Source organism: Halichoeres trimaculatus, unplaced genomic scaffold (assembly GCF_033239565.1).
Source record: "Halichoeres trimaculatus isolate MK-OKI-2021-1 unplaced genomic scaffold, fHalTri1.1 fHalTri1_scaffold_13, whole genome shotgun sequence".
Taxonomy (NCBI): Eukaryota; Metazoa; Chordata; class Actinopteri; order Labriformes; family Labridae; genus Halichoeres; species Halichoeres trimaculatus.
Window position 1 is genome coordinate 33,699,304 of NW_027437191.1, and position 17,371 is coordinate 33,716,674.

Below are 17,371 nucleotides of genomic sequence, written 5' to 3' on the forward strand. Positions count from 1 at the left end.
TTAAAAAATGTCATGGCACAAAAAGAAATTGCATGAATTAAAATATATTCCACAAAAATACTTATTGCATGGATAAAAAAATATTGAATAACAAAATATTGCACAAAAAAAAAAATCACCCCAAAATAACTTATTGCACAGAAAAAAAAATTGCAGAAAAAAAAATTATTCCCCCCCCCCCCCCCAAAAAAAAAAAAAAGAAAACGTTTTGCACAAATTTAAAATATTGCAAAAATAATGTATTGCACAAAAAAATGTATTGCACAAAAAATATTGCACAATTTAAAAAAAATATTTCACAAAAATACTTATTTCATGGATAAAAAATATTGAAAAAAAATATTGCACAAAAAGAGTTGCAACAAATAAAAAAGTCAACCCCCAAAATACTTATTGCACAAAAAAACCATATTGCCGAAAAAAAAATTTGCACCAAAAAAAAAAAAAAATGTTTTGCACAAATAAAAACATTGACCAAAAAATGTATTGCACAAAAAACTTTTTGCGGAAAAAAGATATTGCACAAATAAATAAATATTGTACCAAAAAACGTAATGCACAAAAAAAATTGGGCATAAAACAGTTATTGCACAAAAAAACTTAAAACAAACAATAAAACTTATTTCACAAAAGTAAACAAAAGTATTGGAATTAAAAAAAAAAATTGTGGCCAATTTATTAGTTGTCATTGTTTTCCAAATATACAAAGACTCTCTTCCCGTCTGAGAACTTCACTTTGTTTATCAGATCACTGAGTGAACGAAGGTGCCTTGAAACTCTCACTGTTTCCTCTTCCTGCTAATGGCACCAGGAAATTAAAAAGACAGGTCGGCCTGTCTTGATGTAGAACTGATACAACATGTGTCTGCACACCTGTCGCTAGCATTAGCTCTGAAATTTCATTGTGAGTGTGTGTCAACCTCTCAAACACACACATTCACAAACATTAACGAGTGGGAGAGAGGTCAAACACATGAATTAAAACCCTCGCAGTGAGACCATCAGTTACCACCCACACATACACCAGCATATGGGCCTTACAGAGCGTGTGGGTGACATAATGTCTCCTCGATCTGGACACGTCGAACGGTTGCCCATTTAGATTCAGCTGCAATGATCTGATTGAATCTGTTTCAGGCACCAGAGACAAAACGATTCGCTCAGACACCAACCTGGCTACGTTTTTACTGATCCTGACACATCAGCCAGGAGGAGGTGCCGGGCGAATTCCCCTTAAGAGCCAAGAAGTAAATCAAGGAAGAGAAAAGATAACAAGTTGGAGTAAAGGGAAATCACTGATAAAGCAGCTTCTGCAAAGTAATTTCTTACCGGTGCTTAAGGACGCTGAGCAGAGCGCGAAGAAGGTTGAATTATCAGTTCATGCACAGGAGCACATTGGTCATTACCGAGGAGCTGTACTGTATATTACACCTAATTAAAACACTTCCTCAGACCTGGTTCAGTGAAATCACCAGCCCTTGTTAAGCCAGTGTTGTTAAACCGCTGTTACACTGACACATCTGATGTGATCCGCGCTGTAATCTGTTTGTGTTTCATGGTCCGACAGTTGGGACAGAGTGAGCTGACAAATGCATCTATTACTGAGGATCTAATGCGGTTTCATTACCACTAGCTTTGTGGTTTGCAGCCTGTTACCCACACAATTGAGTCAATTTAGAAGGAGAAGGAGCTCTGAGGGAGTACAAGCTTATTCTCCTTAATCTGAGGAGCACGCTCAGTGTGACAGGCTCGATTGGTCTCAGGCTGTGACAGGAGAGCAGACGACTGTGGAGCCACAAACAGTTCACTCAGAGACGACGTCGTGTACTGTTCAGTTAGCGTGTGTGTAAGGACGAGTGGAGGGCAGCACTCCTTACCTGTTGGAAAAGACTTTGCTGTAGTTGTAGATCTGGATCTCCAGCATTTCGTTTCCATCCAGCCTGCTGGCGATGGGCCATCGAAACATCTGAAACGTGGAGAAGCAGAAAATAAGGAAGCCTGAAGATGACTGAGCACTAGACTTATCTGTTGTTGCTGCGTCTACTGTCTGACTACAATGTTTGTTTCTGACAGCTTTATTGTGTAAAAGAGCTAGCACAACAAAAAGTCTTACTTTTTGTGTTTGGTAGATTTTTGTGGAGCCAAAACAATGACTTTAATGTTTGGTATTGACAATAAAATTTAGCATTGAAAAACATACCCTGAAACTGAAAAAAACTTTGGCATTGATAGCATTTTGCTGAAGCTAAAAACAGGCATTCTGATGTTTTTGAAGTAAATTAATCATATTTTATTTATCGTTTATTTTTTATCATCTTGTTCTTGTAAAGCTTCAAGCTGACAATCCTGAATCAGAGTTTTCTTGGGAAACTATTAGCTAACTGCTAAGCTAAGCTAGCTGCAGCAGATTAGTTGACATAAGGTCCGGCAGTTCCAGCATAGTGTAAAGAATCAATAAGGGAATCATTAAGCATAAAGACTAATGATATAGATCAGGGGTGGCCAACCTGTGGCTCTTTGCCTTTTGGTGTGCGGCTCTTCGTTCCATTCAAAAAATATATATATAGTCATGAGTAGTGGTGTACCGATCAATCTAAACTATATATATATGGATGCCAACGTTGGGATCAGTTGAGATTGATACTTAAGTTTCAGTTTCTTTTCTCTAGTACGAATTGAAACACACAAACATAGTTAAATCTTGCTTTGAAAATTGGAAATGTATTGATTTTTATTTTATGACATTTCGTTTATGTGTGAGAGGAAGTGTGTTTGTAAGACCCCGTGTGTGACGTGGCTCTCTGTCGTACCACGGCCATTTTTGTGGCTCTTGATCTCTGACTAGTTGGCCACCCTTGATTTAGATGGACTGAAACATTTCTTATCGATTCTCAACAGGAACCAGCTTTTGATTACCATCCCTAATGGGCGCCACCAGCTGCAGGCCAGCAAGTAGCTGCTGCAGACCCCCACCTGCCCAAGGAATGGTCACCACAAGTCCCAAACATCCCAGTCAGAGCCAGTTGCATTTATAAAGAACATGCATTTGTTGGATAAGAAACAGAGCTGATTATGTGGGTGGAGCCTATGGAAAATTTGCCGAATCTTCCCTGCCGATGCCAAACAGCTGATTCTGCCACTGACTCTTGATTGGTGGATTGGATGATTGAAGAAAGAAGACATACTGGGAATTTCCAACTGAAACTGTGATAATTTAGCTTAAAAGTAACTGGAATACGATATAGATCATTGAGCTGGACTCGTTATATTCTGAGCTGCCTCAGGGACCCACCTTTCAGATCTGAGGCAGCTCAATAGATCACGTCAGATAAATGGTTTCTGAATATGGCTGATGAATTATGGTTTGATCGATGAGTTAAAAGACTCAGTGCCTGTTAGCATGTTTCTTTAATCTACTTTGAAAGAAAGATCGTTAAAGCACAGCGGCCTTCAGGGATGAATCTGAAGTCAAAGTTTAAGTGTCTCAGCCCCAACTTTTAAATATAAATCCATCAACAAAACCAAACATGTCTGCAGCCTGGTATCATGACAGTTCGGTCCCTTGGGCACATTTACACATTCATGACAACAGGAAGAGGCTGAGCTGTTATGTAACTTGTCTGTTTGAGTTATTCTTGGTGTCCAAATGGTGTAAATTAGTGGTGTGGAGCACTGAGTGACAGGTGTGTGCTGATAGCTGTAATTTCACCACTCAGCTGGACCCCAGCTGTGTGTTGTTGTTGATGCCTCTCCAGAAAATGTTCCTCTAATGTTGGACAGATGGCTCGCTGTGCGGTCAGTTGTGCTGAGAGACCGTTGAAGAAGTTTGTGCTCCAGCTTTTTTGGTGAATGAAACACCAGAATTAAAACTTAAGTGTTTATGCTAATGTCTCCTTTAGCTGTAAGGAGCACATTAGCTTGTGCAGTGATTCTTAAATGCTAGTTTTACACAATGCACGGAGATGGGATTACTGTTGCACTGCAGAAAAACTGAAATCTAATCAAGTGTTTTTGTCTTGTAACAAGTTAAAAAAAAATCTGCCAATGGAACAAGAGAAAAGTTCGTTATATTTAGACTTTATTCTAGTTTCAAGCAACTTTTTGAGCAAATTTCTCTTGTTCCATCAGCAGGTTTTTCTTTCTTGTGACAAACTATTCAGACCTCAATTTGTCTTTAAATAACTTGAAACAGGACATTTTCCTGGACTGTTTAGTTGAATGTGGCTCCAATAAAGCATTAATAGACAGTTTTTACCAGAAAAGCGACAAAAACACTTGATAAGATTAGGGATGCACGATATTATCGGCACAATATCGGTATCGGCAGATAAAAGCTTAGAAACACGTTAATCGGTATCGGCAGATATGAAAATTCCTGCCGATAGGCACAGCCGATAAGGTGCTATTCAGTTAGGATTATTATTATTTTCCATCTGAAAAATAAGCTCCTTAAATTAAATGTAGCACTTCATTTATTTTCCCTGCAGAGCTCTGTGTCTGTCACCAGGTTGTTACAGTAGCTCTAAAAGAATCAAATGCAACTTGGTTATGTTTAAAAATGCATTGTACATTTAAAGTTCATGTGGTCTAAAGAAATTATTTTTCTGTATTTAAGTACTGAATGTCTTGAGTTTGATAATACATTATTAATAATACATTTCTTATTTATGGTAAAATCAAATGTTTTTTTGTCTTGTTTTATGTGTGTTTCTTAAACAAATAAGACCGTCACAATTAGAGTAACATATAAATTCCAGTACAGGATAGACTTAGCTTTCTTTACAGTGAAAAAAACAAACAAACTTGTGATTATCGGTATCTGAATCGGTATCGGTATGGGCCAAAAGGGGTTTTTGATATATCGGCATATCAGATATTGGCAAAAATCCAATATAGTGCATAAGATTTTAGTTTTAAGTGGACAACTCGTTCATCTTGACAAATGTCATAATGTAAAATAAACAGCTGTTTACAAACCAATGGGTAACTCAAAATGCTGTGTCTACATTTTAAAAAACTGCTGCATGGCTTCAAAGAAGCTCTCTTGTGCTAAAGGAGGATCTGTGATCTGGGGGTTGTAAAAAAAAGAACGGCCATTTTTTGTTTGGGAAACCACATGTTGTTTTTTGTGTCTTTGTATATTTACTGGTTGTTTTTTTTGTATAAAAAAATTGATCACAACACAGAAACAACAAACAACTGGTGAACAAGATGAAACTAAACAAAGTAAACAGTCAGACACAGGAAAGTCAAGAGAATATTGTAAAAACAGGAAAATTAAACAAGCTGGGCAACACGACACAACTGGACTTTAGTTAAAGTAACTTCACCCAACAGCACAACAAAAAGACCAAGAAAGGAACAAGGCTGAACAATGTGACCTGTGATCTTTGAGAAGACATCAAATACAGCTGACCAGTAGAGTATAACAGGTAATACCCAGCCATCCTGTTTTTGACAGATGCAGAGCTGTGACCATAGACTGTAAAAAAAATGGACGTCCGCTTGCTCGGCTCAAAGTGAGGTCGCCACTAAAACTGCTCCCCCTGGTGGCTGGCTGCAGTAAAGGTTAAAAAATCCATCTCCCCAGTCATTCCAGATGGGCTGTGGTCAAACTTTAAAAAAATTAATCCACCTGGTAGAAATGTTTCTCACGTCTGATTGTTGTGGTGATTTGAAGATATCATTTGGCTGTCTTGTATTTAAGTTCTCTTTTTTCTGAAAAGTTTTGTTTTCATTAATTATACGAGGTTAAAAATGAGGTTTTACGTCACGTTTAACGATGATTGACAGCTGACGTTCTTATGTATTTTTTTCAAGGATTGTAAAATATGTCGGGAGGTAAAGTCAAGAAGTGGACTTTTTGGACTGAACATGCAGCCGGTGGGAGTTGACAAGACGCAACACAACAGAGTCACACGGCAGACGTATCTGGTGTATTTTAGACAAAACGCTTGGACATGACCAGAATGTGTGAAATAAACTGGCTGGGGCTTGTTAGCATCCGTCACATAAGGAAACCGCATATATTTCATACATAAACTGCAGTTTTACATCACTGAAAGCGATGTTTTCTGAAAACTAATGCCAAAGTGAAGATTTTGGAAAACTCTGGTTTCATGGTTTTGTGTAGACGCAGGTAAACTTTGTTTTTGCTTCTCAAACGTCACAGCTGAATGACAGGACTTCATCCTGATTGGATGGCACAGGTTTCACGTTTGAAAGTTACTCGCAAATACGGGTTTTGCATGCTTCGAGTGGAGCTTATCGGCAAATTTGCCAACCCCAAATTGCGGGATATGTGTGCACAGAGTTGTGTTTCGAGATGTTGTGTGGAAAAATGAAGTATTTGAAGACTATTAATCTGCTTTATTGATGAGCTGTATTTAGCATTTGAACAACTCTACAATAAAATGACACGTTTCTAAATATGATGAATCTGCATCCAGAAAATCACCTCCGAGCCTTCTCCTCAGCCCGGAGAAAGAGGCTGCATCGGGGCGGGAGGTTTCAAAGGTGATTTAAAACTCATTCCCCCCCTGCTGAGGTTGGCCTCTCCATGAGGGAAACACTGCAGGCTGCGAGGCCAGCCATCCATCAGGACGCTCTCATTACCAAATCCTGGGGTTCCCACCTGCTTTTACCGACCTGCTGACGTCTATGTGAGTGTGTGTGAATGTGTGTGTGCGCTGAATTGAAGCGTCACTCTGAGCTCTCTGCCCCGAGGCCCTGCAGTCTGAGGTTTTTTCTTCCCAGACTTCAGCCAAGCACGACCAGCAGCGCTGCCTCTTTCTGAGCCAGCTTCACCGTCAGATTCAGGAGAAAAACACACAGAGCGATGGCTGCTGGCTGGAGTTACGGCGAGGACCGCCATAACACATCTCTATCAACTGAATCCCCTTCAGAGTGTTTGGAGGAACCAGAGAGAGGCCCCAGCATGGTGTTAATGTCTCATGGATAATAAGAGCACGCGGCTAATAGAGGTTATGATGGTAATACACTCATACCAGAGCGTAGCGGGGGCTGTGGCTTCAATGACACACACTCATTGCTGTAAACACGATTGTTTAGTTTTCCAGAATATAAAAACCCCTCTCCTGATCCACTCTGAAATACTAACACAGGTTCATTACGATGCAGCAGCAGCAACGTGTTTTTCACCAAATTTAATCCTCTGCTCATATCCACCTTAACTCCTCGTCTCATTTCTCCTCTTCCTGTCCAAGACTCCTTATCTGCACGACGACACACTCAGGAATCCACATCATGAAGGAGTGAGCCGTTTGCTGCATACGACTTCACAGCCAGCACAACAGACAGAGTGCCTACAGTGGTTTAAATACCCACACAGCGCAGACAAACCGGCGCCACAGAATCCACTACAGTGGGGAGGTGGAAAGGTTTAGTGTGCTTCAGCTGTGTACAACTTTAGAAAACAAAACAGATTTTTTATTGTCAGGATTACAGTCAAACAGGGCCCACAATACTGGCTGCTGAATATATGACAACCTCATGGTCTAACGCAAGGGTCTTTGACTTCTTAACAGTGGCTCCTTGTGGCTTTAAAAAATGTTGTTGTAGAAGAATAAGACAATGTAGCCTGAATAAAATGCTGTGTTAACATTTAGTTGAACTAAATCTTCATCCCATCCGTCAATAAAGCCTGCCACCGCTCTACTTCACCTCCTACAACATCAACAGCCCACCAACTTTCCATGCACCTGTGGCTAACCTCAAGTTTTACAGCCCTGGGAAGATAACTACATCTACAAAAAGACTAATCTGGAAGAAAATACAGATTTTAATTCTGTGTGGATGGATTCATTTAACTGACAACATGCTGGATTAATAAACATGATTGATATGTGGCAAAACATTAGCAAACAACACAAAATGACGAGTTGAGCAATATTATAATCAATACATGTAATCAATTTAAAGTATTCTTTTGAAAGAAAAATTATTTATGCAAATATGGGAAATCTAAAATGTTTTGCAATTTTCGTGCTGTCTGATTTTTCAAATGTCAAGTTTGCTCTTCAAAATTTACATTAAAATACATGTTTGTGTTAATTATTTTCAGCAAAGCTTTTTTAAAAACAATTTAAATAAAAATTTTGCAGTTTGTAGTTTTTTTGTGAAACTCCAAAAAAATTTACAAGTTTTCTTTTAATTCAAAAAAGTTTTGCAATTTTTGCAAGTTTTAAATATCAAAACTTTGCTGAGCAAAATGACCAATATGTTTTGAAACTCTAGATTCATTTCACAATTTTTGATATATACTTTTGCATGTCAATTAAATTTCTTTTTTTATTTTAGAAAAATAAAAACTTGTTTCCAAAATTGGTGAAATTGTAATTTTTTTAATGTTCAAATTTTTTTGAAATTTCAAAGGAAATTGAAATTTTTGCAAAATTTTGAAATATTAAAAATAGATGTAAAAATGTTTACAAATATGAATTTTCAAAAGCAAATTAAAATTTTTACAAGTTGACCAAATTTCTGGTTTTTTAAATCAAAAAAAATTTTTTTAAAAATTCTTGACTCAAAAAAGGTATTCAAAATTTTGCAACTTTTAAAAATTTCAATATTGTTTAAATCATTTGCAAATGTCCTATTTTTTTTATCATTATTTTTGGTGCCAATTTATTTAAAATAGAAGCTAAGGCATTACATGGACAATTTCAGAAATTCAAAAAACTTCTTGTTTAGATAATTGTTCACTTCATTTTACTATATATAGGACATGTATATAGGACTATACAGTGTATAGCCCTTATCGTGAAGATAAAGTAGATTTTGTGGCTCCTGATTAACTTTAATCCAGGTGAACTGAGGAAAAATGGCTCCTATGAAAGTTAAGGTTGCAGACCTTAGTCTATTGGTCTATTTGGCTTTTTTATGAAGGTTGAACCACAGACATGATGAAAAAATATTCAAAGCTAGATTTTGCCCAGATTCATTTTGTAATGGTCTCAATCCATGCAGCATAAAGACAAACTCATTAGGAAACACAATGCTATGCTACATTACTTGCTGAATGGCTGCAGGCACTCGTATGAAACACAAAGAATGGAAATTACAGACAAATGACAGAAAACACCAAGGCTTTCTGCTTGGCTCAGCGTTGCCATGGTTATTTCAATAAAAGAAAAAACTTCACGGGGTTAACATATTGCACGTCAGCAGGTTATCTTCAGTGGATAAAGTTTGATGGATGAACTAATCACATTACCAGGTGGTGGAGTGTGCTGTGGCCTGAAGGCTGCAGACACAATGGGCTAACGTCAATATGTAATGCAGCAGAGCAATAAAGAATTAACACTTTAGATGTTTCTGAATGTGAGCTTTTAAATAACTGGTGTCTTCTTTAACTGAAATGTTTAAGAACAAAAAGTCTCTTCTTATTAATAATGAAAAACTCACAACAGCGAGAAGAAGAAGTCATTCATCACTGATCAAAGCTCTTCATCAGGAAAGACCTGATTGAAATCGTGACACAGTACTTCATCAGTATTTGACTATTTGTGTGCATTTTTGAATTAATAATAATAAAGTCAGTTAAACTATATTTTTATTTCATATTTGTTAACAAAGACATAAAAGCCTGAAGTTGCAAAATCTTAATTCGTCAATTCAATTACAACGGTTCACTGCATCTGTAGAGGTCAATGATGTTTTTCAGCGGGGGGAGGTGGGGAGGTGAGGTCTGGTGGAGCTTGTCAATCAATATCAGGCTTGTAAACTACTGGAGGTGAGAGCGGTGCGCTCTTTGGATGAGAGATCAGCACAGACATGAGAAGAAGCTGTGAGATGAGACATGGCCAGATGTTGTGAGTCGGAAAACCTGACACAACAAGCCACACAGCTTCTGGTTCAGACCTTTGTGATTTCACCCATCGACTCCAGCAGCTCTCTTCTAGCAGGCCTCCTTGTGTGTACATTTAAACCTCTGCAGATTACCCAGAATGCAGCAGCACGTCTGGTCTTTAACCAGCCCAAAACAGCACATCACCTGGCTTTTAATTTCTCTTTCGCTTCCAGTGGCAGCTCCAATCAAATTCAAAGCTCTTCTTCCGGCTTACAAAACATTGGCCAAAACAGCTCCTGCCTACCTGGGGTCCCTCATCCAGGTTTACGCTCCTTCTGGTCCTCTACGCTCTGCTTGTGAAAGACATCAGGTGCTCCCAGCCCAGCGCGGCTCCAAATCTCTAGCCAGACTCTTCTCCTCTGTTGTTCCCAAATGGTGAATGAATTACCTAACTTTATACCAGTGTTACCCAATCCTGGTCCTGGAGGACCCCTGCCCTGCATGTTTTAGATGTTACCCGACTCCAACACACCTGATTCGAATGATCAGCTCGTCATCAAGCTCTGCTCAAGCCTGATAACGAGCCATTCATTTGAATCAGGTGTGCTGGAGCGGGGTAACATCTAAGGCTAAGTCCAGACTGCAGCCCTTGATGCTTAATTCCTATTTATTGCTCAAATCCAAGTTTTGTGTTTAGCTGTTCAGATAGCACCTGTAATGTGGCCTGACTGCAGACTGTGATGTGAACAGCTCACGCTTCAGAAGTGACACGCATGCTCAGTTTAACATTAACAACATCACGCACAGCACGGTGTGAAGGGGAGCAACAAACACAGAGTAAAACTGTGCTTCACAATGCTGGAAAGTTTGTTTCCATCACGCAAAACCTGATGTTACAGCAGCTCACCTTGAGTGAGCTCTTATTAAAGTAACTATAGCTATATTTTATTTCTTATAAACCTTAAGGCGGACGCTCTCTCCTGCACCGCCGACCCTGCTGATGACAGATAGCTGCTAGATAACCAAATACTTCAGAGCTGTAGTGCGCTGAACAGGTGAACAAAGAGGCAAAAACTTAGTTTTGTCATCTGTTCTGATGTTTCGTAGTTTGTCTGGGGGCAGATCAGACAGGAGCAGACGGATCTCTGACTGACGCTGTCTCGTAGGAAAGTACAGCAGCGCGCAAATACACACGGATGAGATGGACAGCAGTGGATCATTGGTGTCTCTACGTCCTGTAAACTGTTATTTTATCCTGATTAATCCATTCAAAAAGTCAGCGCAGTGTTAATTAACTAAGTTAATTCGATATCATAATACAAACGTACGATTCATTCATCTTTATCCTTTATTGTGTGTGTAATGGAGACGCCAGTCGATCGCCCCAGCGCGCTCTCACTTTTTCTCATCACTCGTCCTTTTATGCATAGTTTAATCAAGCTTGTAGCTGGATGAATAACTAAAACTCTTTAAAAAAAAAAAAAAAGAAAAAAAACATACACTTTTTAATAATCATGTCTATATTAACCTCTGATTATGTTTTGTCCATGAAGTGACTTTGAAAACATGCAGAATGACGTCAAAGCCGCATTAAATGCGACCTGGCTGTTCAGACCGCGGTCGCAGTCAAGAAAATGGGATATGTATCTGATTTAGTACCACATTTGAAAGTGGCCTGAATCTGATTTGAAAAGGTCAGATTCAATGCGACTTGTGCTGTTCACACTGTCAGAAACAAATCAGATACAGGTCACATTTGAACGTAGCCTGAAACATGCAGGGCAGCGGTCCTCCAGGACCAGGGTTGGGTAACACTGCTCTATACGATCCACAGTCCCTTCCTACTCTCAGAGATGCCTGAGGACTCATCAGGGAACACATTGGCCTCCCAAACTGTGCTGTGCTTAAGCACAATTACCTCCCGCTGTGCTGTTCTCCCACAGGTGAGTACAGCCAGCGGTCACACTACTCCAATATGAACCAGACTTGAGCAGGTATCACATACGCGCCTGGCCCGCCTACGTCATCGAGAAGCGTCTGTTTACATGAAGCGCAAACTCATCAGAGTCAGCACAATAAGCAACAACTTTAGAGACTTTTAGACTTATGGTAAATCATTTTGCATTGCTTGTGCTCGTGCATGAAGTAAACTTTAAAAAGTAAACTGTGCCACCGTACGGTTTGCCAGTGTGACTGCGTCTTTAGACCCTTAATCTGACCTTTCTCCTCTTTGTCCTCGGAGGCAGAACGAGTCAGAAGGTCTCAGACCCTGCAAAAAAATCTTGCACCGAATGGCAGCACCTGCAGCCAAATAACTTGAAGCAGTGACACCAAAGCCCAGGTACTGCTGCTTTCAGGCCAGTTCCAACAATTGAACACCACTGGTTTTGTGAATGTGGGGAAACTTTGGCAGAAACAAATGTGGGGGAAGAAAGGGAACAATTGATTCTGCAGAGGGTAAGTTTTCTGACTGCAGTTTCCTCTGACAGGCAACGCTCCAAAAAACAAAAACTGGGTCCTACACTTTCTTTAGCACAACTCAATACCGTCTACCATCCTTCCTGCCAAGGAAACGCCATTTTCTTTCAAACTCTACAGATCCTTAAAGGAAAAACAAAATCGCAACACAACAACAACAACAACAACATAAAAACATGTCAAACTAAACCAAAGTCAAAAGACTCCTGGTGTTTCTCTTGATTTTGATGTTTCCAGTTCAGTCCCCTCTAATCATCTGATCTTTTATCAAAGTTTGATCCCCACCAACGCACATTCATGTGGTTTTACTTTTGATGGGAACTTTCTCAGGTCTGTGTGGGCATGAGCAGACTGTAGATCGCTTTGATGTACCTCTAATGACGCAGCCAGATCAGAATTTGCTTTCTATTACTTTCCTTCACAGAGCGGGGCAGCTCAGCTAGTTAAGAGGGAAGAGGGGGTGGGATGACCTCAATCAGGATGAACTACTTATTTGTTTCATTGCCTAAGAAATTCATGGTGAAATATTTAAAGTAACAGAGAGTGACGGATGGTTTTCATTGCAGGGACAGTGATGGAGGTTAATGGGTAAGGTAGTATAGACTGCTTTTATCTGTCTACTGGCAAAGCTTGCCAAAAGTCCATGGGGTAAACTTACCAATTTTACTAAATATTAATTTCAAGCAATGGCCAATTTTAAAGTGGGCCAATTTGGCTGATATTTCACTTTCATTTATTACAGAAACATAATAATAGCAATTATAATAATGACAATAATAATACATTTTATTTCAAGGCGCCTTTAAAGACACCCAAGGATGCCGTACAAAACATAGTTTAGAAGCATTTCAACAAAAGTTAAAACAAGAAAATGGATAAAAGTTTAAAAAGAAAAATGATTTAAAAGATAAGATAGATTGGGTACAGTCAGGTTGAGTAGGCCAGGCAGAATAGATGGGTTTTGGTGGGAACATAGAGCTGGGTGTCGTCCGCATAGCAGTGAAAATTAACCTTGTATCTACGGAGAATGTGGCCAAGGGGGAGGAGATAGATTATAAAAAGGATGGGACCGAGAACAGAGCCCTGGGGAACACCCGAGGTGAGGGGGGAAGGCATAGATTTGAATGTTTTAAGCTGGATGAAGAGAGGTAAGAAGAAAACCAAACATAACAGGCTCCATCATTTATTTAGCAAAAAATGCAAATCATGAGTCGGAATTTGCAGTTTTTGTGCTGATTTCTCAAATGTCAAGTTTGCACTTCAAAATGCGCACTAGAAAACATGTTCAAAATAATCATTAAAACATGACAAAGCTGTTTTAAAAACTACCTGAATAATCAATTTAGATAAAATAATTCCCTCTGTGTGTGGAGAAAACTCTATAAATCAGCAACGGTTTGCTCCAAAGTCACATGACCCAAATCAGCTGCGGTCCCATCCTTTTTGGTGTGAACCTTGAAGAAAGTGTGTCATTTTTCAGCTCCTCCTCATCAATATTTCATCAGAATGATTGTCTGTACATGGGGCGCATTAACTGTTCATCAACTGTGTTACCAACATTTTCTGCTCTTCTTACTATAGATGTTAGAAAGACCAGACTGTGAAGAAAAGGAGCAGAAATATGAGCTGATGGAGGTCAGGTGGTGGCATGTTCGAGGTCTGCAGTTAGCACAACAGTTTACAGTTTCATTTAGCAGACACTTTTGTCCAAAGTGACGTACAACACAAGTAAGAATTTAGCTAGAAGGAAAACCTTAGAGCACAACAGAGCTACAAGTTATTCGGCTGCAGGTGCTGCCATTAAGTGCAAGGTTTGTTTGTTTTTCAATTAATTGTTGCAACAGTATACCTCAATCTTCAACAACATTCAGTAGTAGTGCTAAAAAATCATAAGAGCTGAGTCTTAGACCTTCTGACTCATTCTCCCCCTGAGGACAAAGAGGAGAAGTAATTCATTCACCATTTGGAAACAACAGAGGAGAAGAGTCTGGCTAGTGATTTGGAGCCGTGCTGGGCTGGGAGCACCAGGCGTCTTTCACAAGCAAGTGTAGACCTGGATGAGGGACCCCAGGTAGGCAGGAGCCGTTCTTGCCAGTGTTTTGTAAGCCAGAGGAAGAGCTTTGAATTTGATTCGAGCTGCCACTGGAAGCCAGTGAAGAGAGATTAACAGCTGGGTGACGTGTGCTGTTTTGGGCTGGTTAAAGACCAGACATGCTGCTGCATTCTGGGTAATCTGCAGAGGTTTAAATGTACACACAGGGAGGCCTGCTAGGACGGGAACTGCAGTATTTGATGTGTGATATCACAAGGGCCTGTACCAGAAACTGCGTGGCCTGTTGTGTCAGTCATGACACCCAGATTTCTGCAGAGTTTTTAGGCACAAGTTGACTGGAATCAAGCAGGACACTGATCTGTGGTTGGACCGAGGAACAAGCAGGAAGGACAATGAGCTCAGTTTGGACAGATTTAGCTGAAGGTGGCGTTCTTTCATCCATGTGGAGATATCAGCCAGACACGCTGATATCCGAGCCGAGACAGTTGTGTCATTTTCACTTAAATATTAAAGAATTTATCAGAGCTTCAGCTTGGTAATCAATAAATTTAGTATATTCTAGGTATATACTTTTCAAACAAATAGAATATGAAGCAGAAAGAGCACAGATTTTTCCTAATTATAGAAACACCCATTTAGAAAACACTCGTGAACATGATGTTTCACAGTGACCTTTTCCTTTTTCACACTCTTTGTCTCTCTGCTCAATCCAGACTTGGAGCTGTCAAGCAGACGCTGAGTTTCAAACACTGACTGACGTAAAAATGCTGCAATGCGCCTGCTGACTCTCTGACTCGCAGAATCAAAATGTATCCTCGCTTCTGAGGATAAAGAAATGTGTGATCGTAATCTCCGCTGCATTAATACACAGAGAAACAAAAAAAAACACCCTGGTCTTCTTTTGGACCCTTATTGTGAGTCTGTTAAGCACACACACTCCTGTTCCCAGACACCCCCGACTCCCACCCCCACCCGCGGCGCTGCATGATGCACTAATTGACGGAGAGAGGCAGCTCGTTATAACCTGACAGGTATGACGTCTCTGTAACAGGAAGCCCTGAGGCCACACCGGCCAATCACAGGGGCTAAACGCTTCACTGAAGAGAAGCTATTATGTGGTGTGATCTGACGAGGAAGCATTGTGGTGAGCAGATGGATGGACTTCAGTTTCCCCAGCTCGCCATCCTTTGATCTCTCATGACTGTTGCCATGGACACCGAGGATGAAAACATCCCTGTGATAAACTTTGCACAATATGTTCATGTTGTGATACCCACTCACGACACGGCTTTGGAGGAACAGGAACAATAAGAGATTTCTTTATCCTTGTTTTTTTTCTTCAGCGTGGAGTCTAAAGGCTTGTTGTAATCTTCTTCTTAGATGTAGAGGTGAGGATAGATTGCAGAGAGCCGGCTCCATTCGATATAATATTTAGGATTGTGAGAAAAGAGTTTCTATTCTCAGAAAATCCACATCTGCAGCCGTCAATTATTTAACACAAGAACTCCACTCCCACACATGAAAGATCCTCTCAGGGTTTTTCTCCTTTCTATCAGTTTTCTCTCCGTCGGTCAGATGTAAGATTGGTTTTAATGAGTTTTTTTCTCTCGTTGAGGCTCTTGAAATTTCTTTCTTTGGTGATTTCATCTTTTTAAGAAAAAAACAGGCCTCAGCAGATTTGCTGGCCCCGAGTTAAATAATTTAAATTCACACCTCCAGATACGTCAAGTGAAAAAGTGCTGATGCCTGACTCGCCTCTCTTTAAGTGGGCGTGCTTCCACTGAGAATAAACACAGAGGGGATACTGTGTCCATATGTGACTGTGTGGCTCAGAGTCAAAAGGTTGGTCCTTAAGGCAGTGATGTAGATAAAGATATATTGAATTTAAATGTCTTTTTGAACTTAGATAAATTTTTCAGCACCTTTTTTAAAGGTAGGGTCTGCAGGAATTTCTTGTCAGTAAACACAGCATTCAAACTGGGCTCCTCCTACATGAACACACTCTCTAGCCCAGCAACCACCTGTAGCATCACGTTTCTAAGTGGCAGAGACTCAAGAGCCGTGCACCTGACTTGTCATGTTAGCACAAGCTAATCACAGGTATTTCACACATACTTGGTTAGCAGAAAGCTAACTGACATCGCTCTTCATTCTGTGCTGCTCTCCAAGGTCCTGAAAGTCAAGCTACCCTCATTTAGGAAAAAGCTTTATCTGTTTGGTGTTTTTCTTTCTCCATGCTACGTCCACTATCATAGCCGCTCTGATTAGCTTCTTCCACTTGATATCAACACGAAAAGTCACTTGCCCACTAGACACATTTGCCGCTTTTCCACCAAGCAGACGGGGTCGGTTCGTCTTGGTACGGCGCACATTTTGCGGTGTTTTCGCTGACTTATCACGGGACAGATCCCCAAATAACGGAGACCCCCCTTCCCGCTTTTTGGGACCCTTTCCGATCCGCTCTCAGAAGGTGGAGCTACAACACTGCAGACTGTTGATTGGTCAAAAGAATCGTCACTTACCCTGACAGCGGCTGTATTTCTCCACACACTTCTCTGAAACAAAGCTTAATTGTTCTTTGTATCAAAGAGCCACATGCACGAAATGCTGCATGTTTTCCATCTCTGCTCTTTGTTTACTGCGTCCCGTTTTTCTTCTTTTTTGGATTTGTTAGCGGGGTAAACTGTGTCGCGCTGCTACGGCATCACACAATTGTTTAACAGCTGCGGCTTCCGGCATCCAGCTTACACGCCGCCTACCACAAGAGGGCACAGTTTGCTATGGAAACGCAAACGGGATCAGGCTTAACTGTACCAAACTGTCCCAAACCGTACTGAACCGTACTGAACCGTACTGAACCGTACTGAACCGTACTGAACCGACCCGGACTGCTTGGTGGAAACGCTGCTATAGTGACTGGCTGATGTAACCACGCTTACTCTCCACCCAGAAATGTCCTGTCACAACCATAACACCAACATCCAGGCAGAGGAGGGGGTTTAAGGCAGATACAGACACTGACACACATA

General features: G+C 40.3%; 1 protein-coding gene across 12 annotated transcripts in view; it reads right to left on the reverse strand.

The window, feature by feature from the left end:
- The window catches only part of otofa (otoferlin a), a 137,491-nt gene that overhangs the window by 93,016 nt on the left and 27,104 nt on the right, over positions 1–17,371 (reverse strand). For all 12 annotated transcript variants that reach the window (XM_074685555.1, XM_074685554.1, XM_074685544.1 and 9 more), the window contains exon 3: positions 1,878–1,966. In XM_074685555.1, the coding sequence (XP_074541656.1) occupies positions 1,878–1,966 (89 nt within the window). The remainder of the gene's footprint in view (positions 1–1,877; positions 1,967–17,371) is intronic.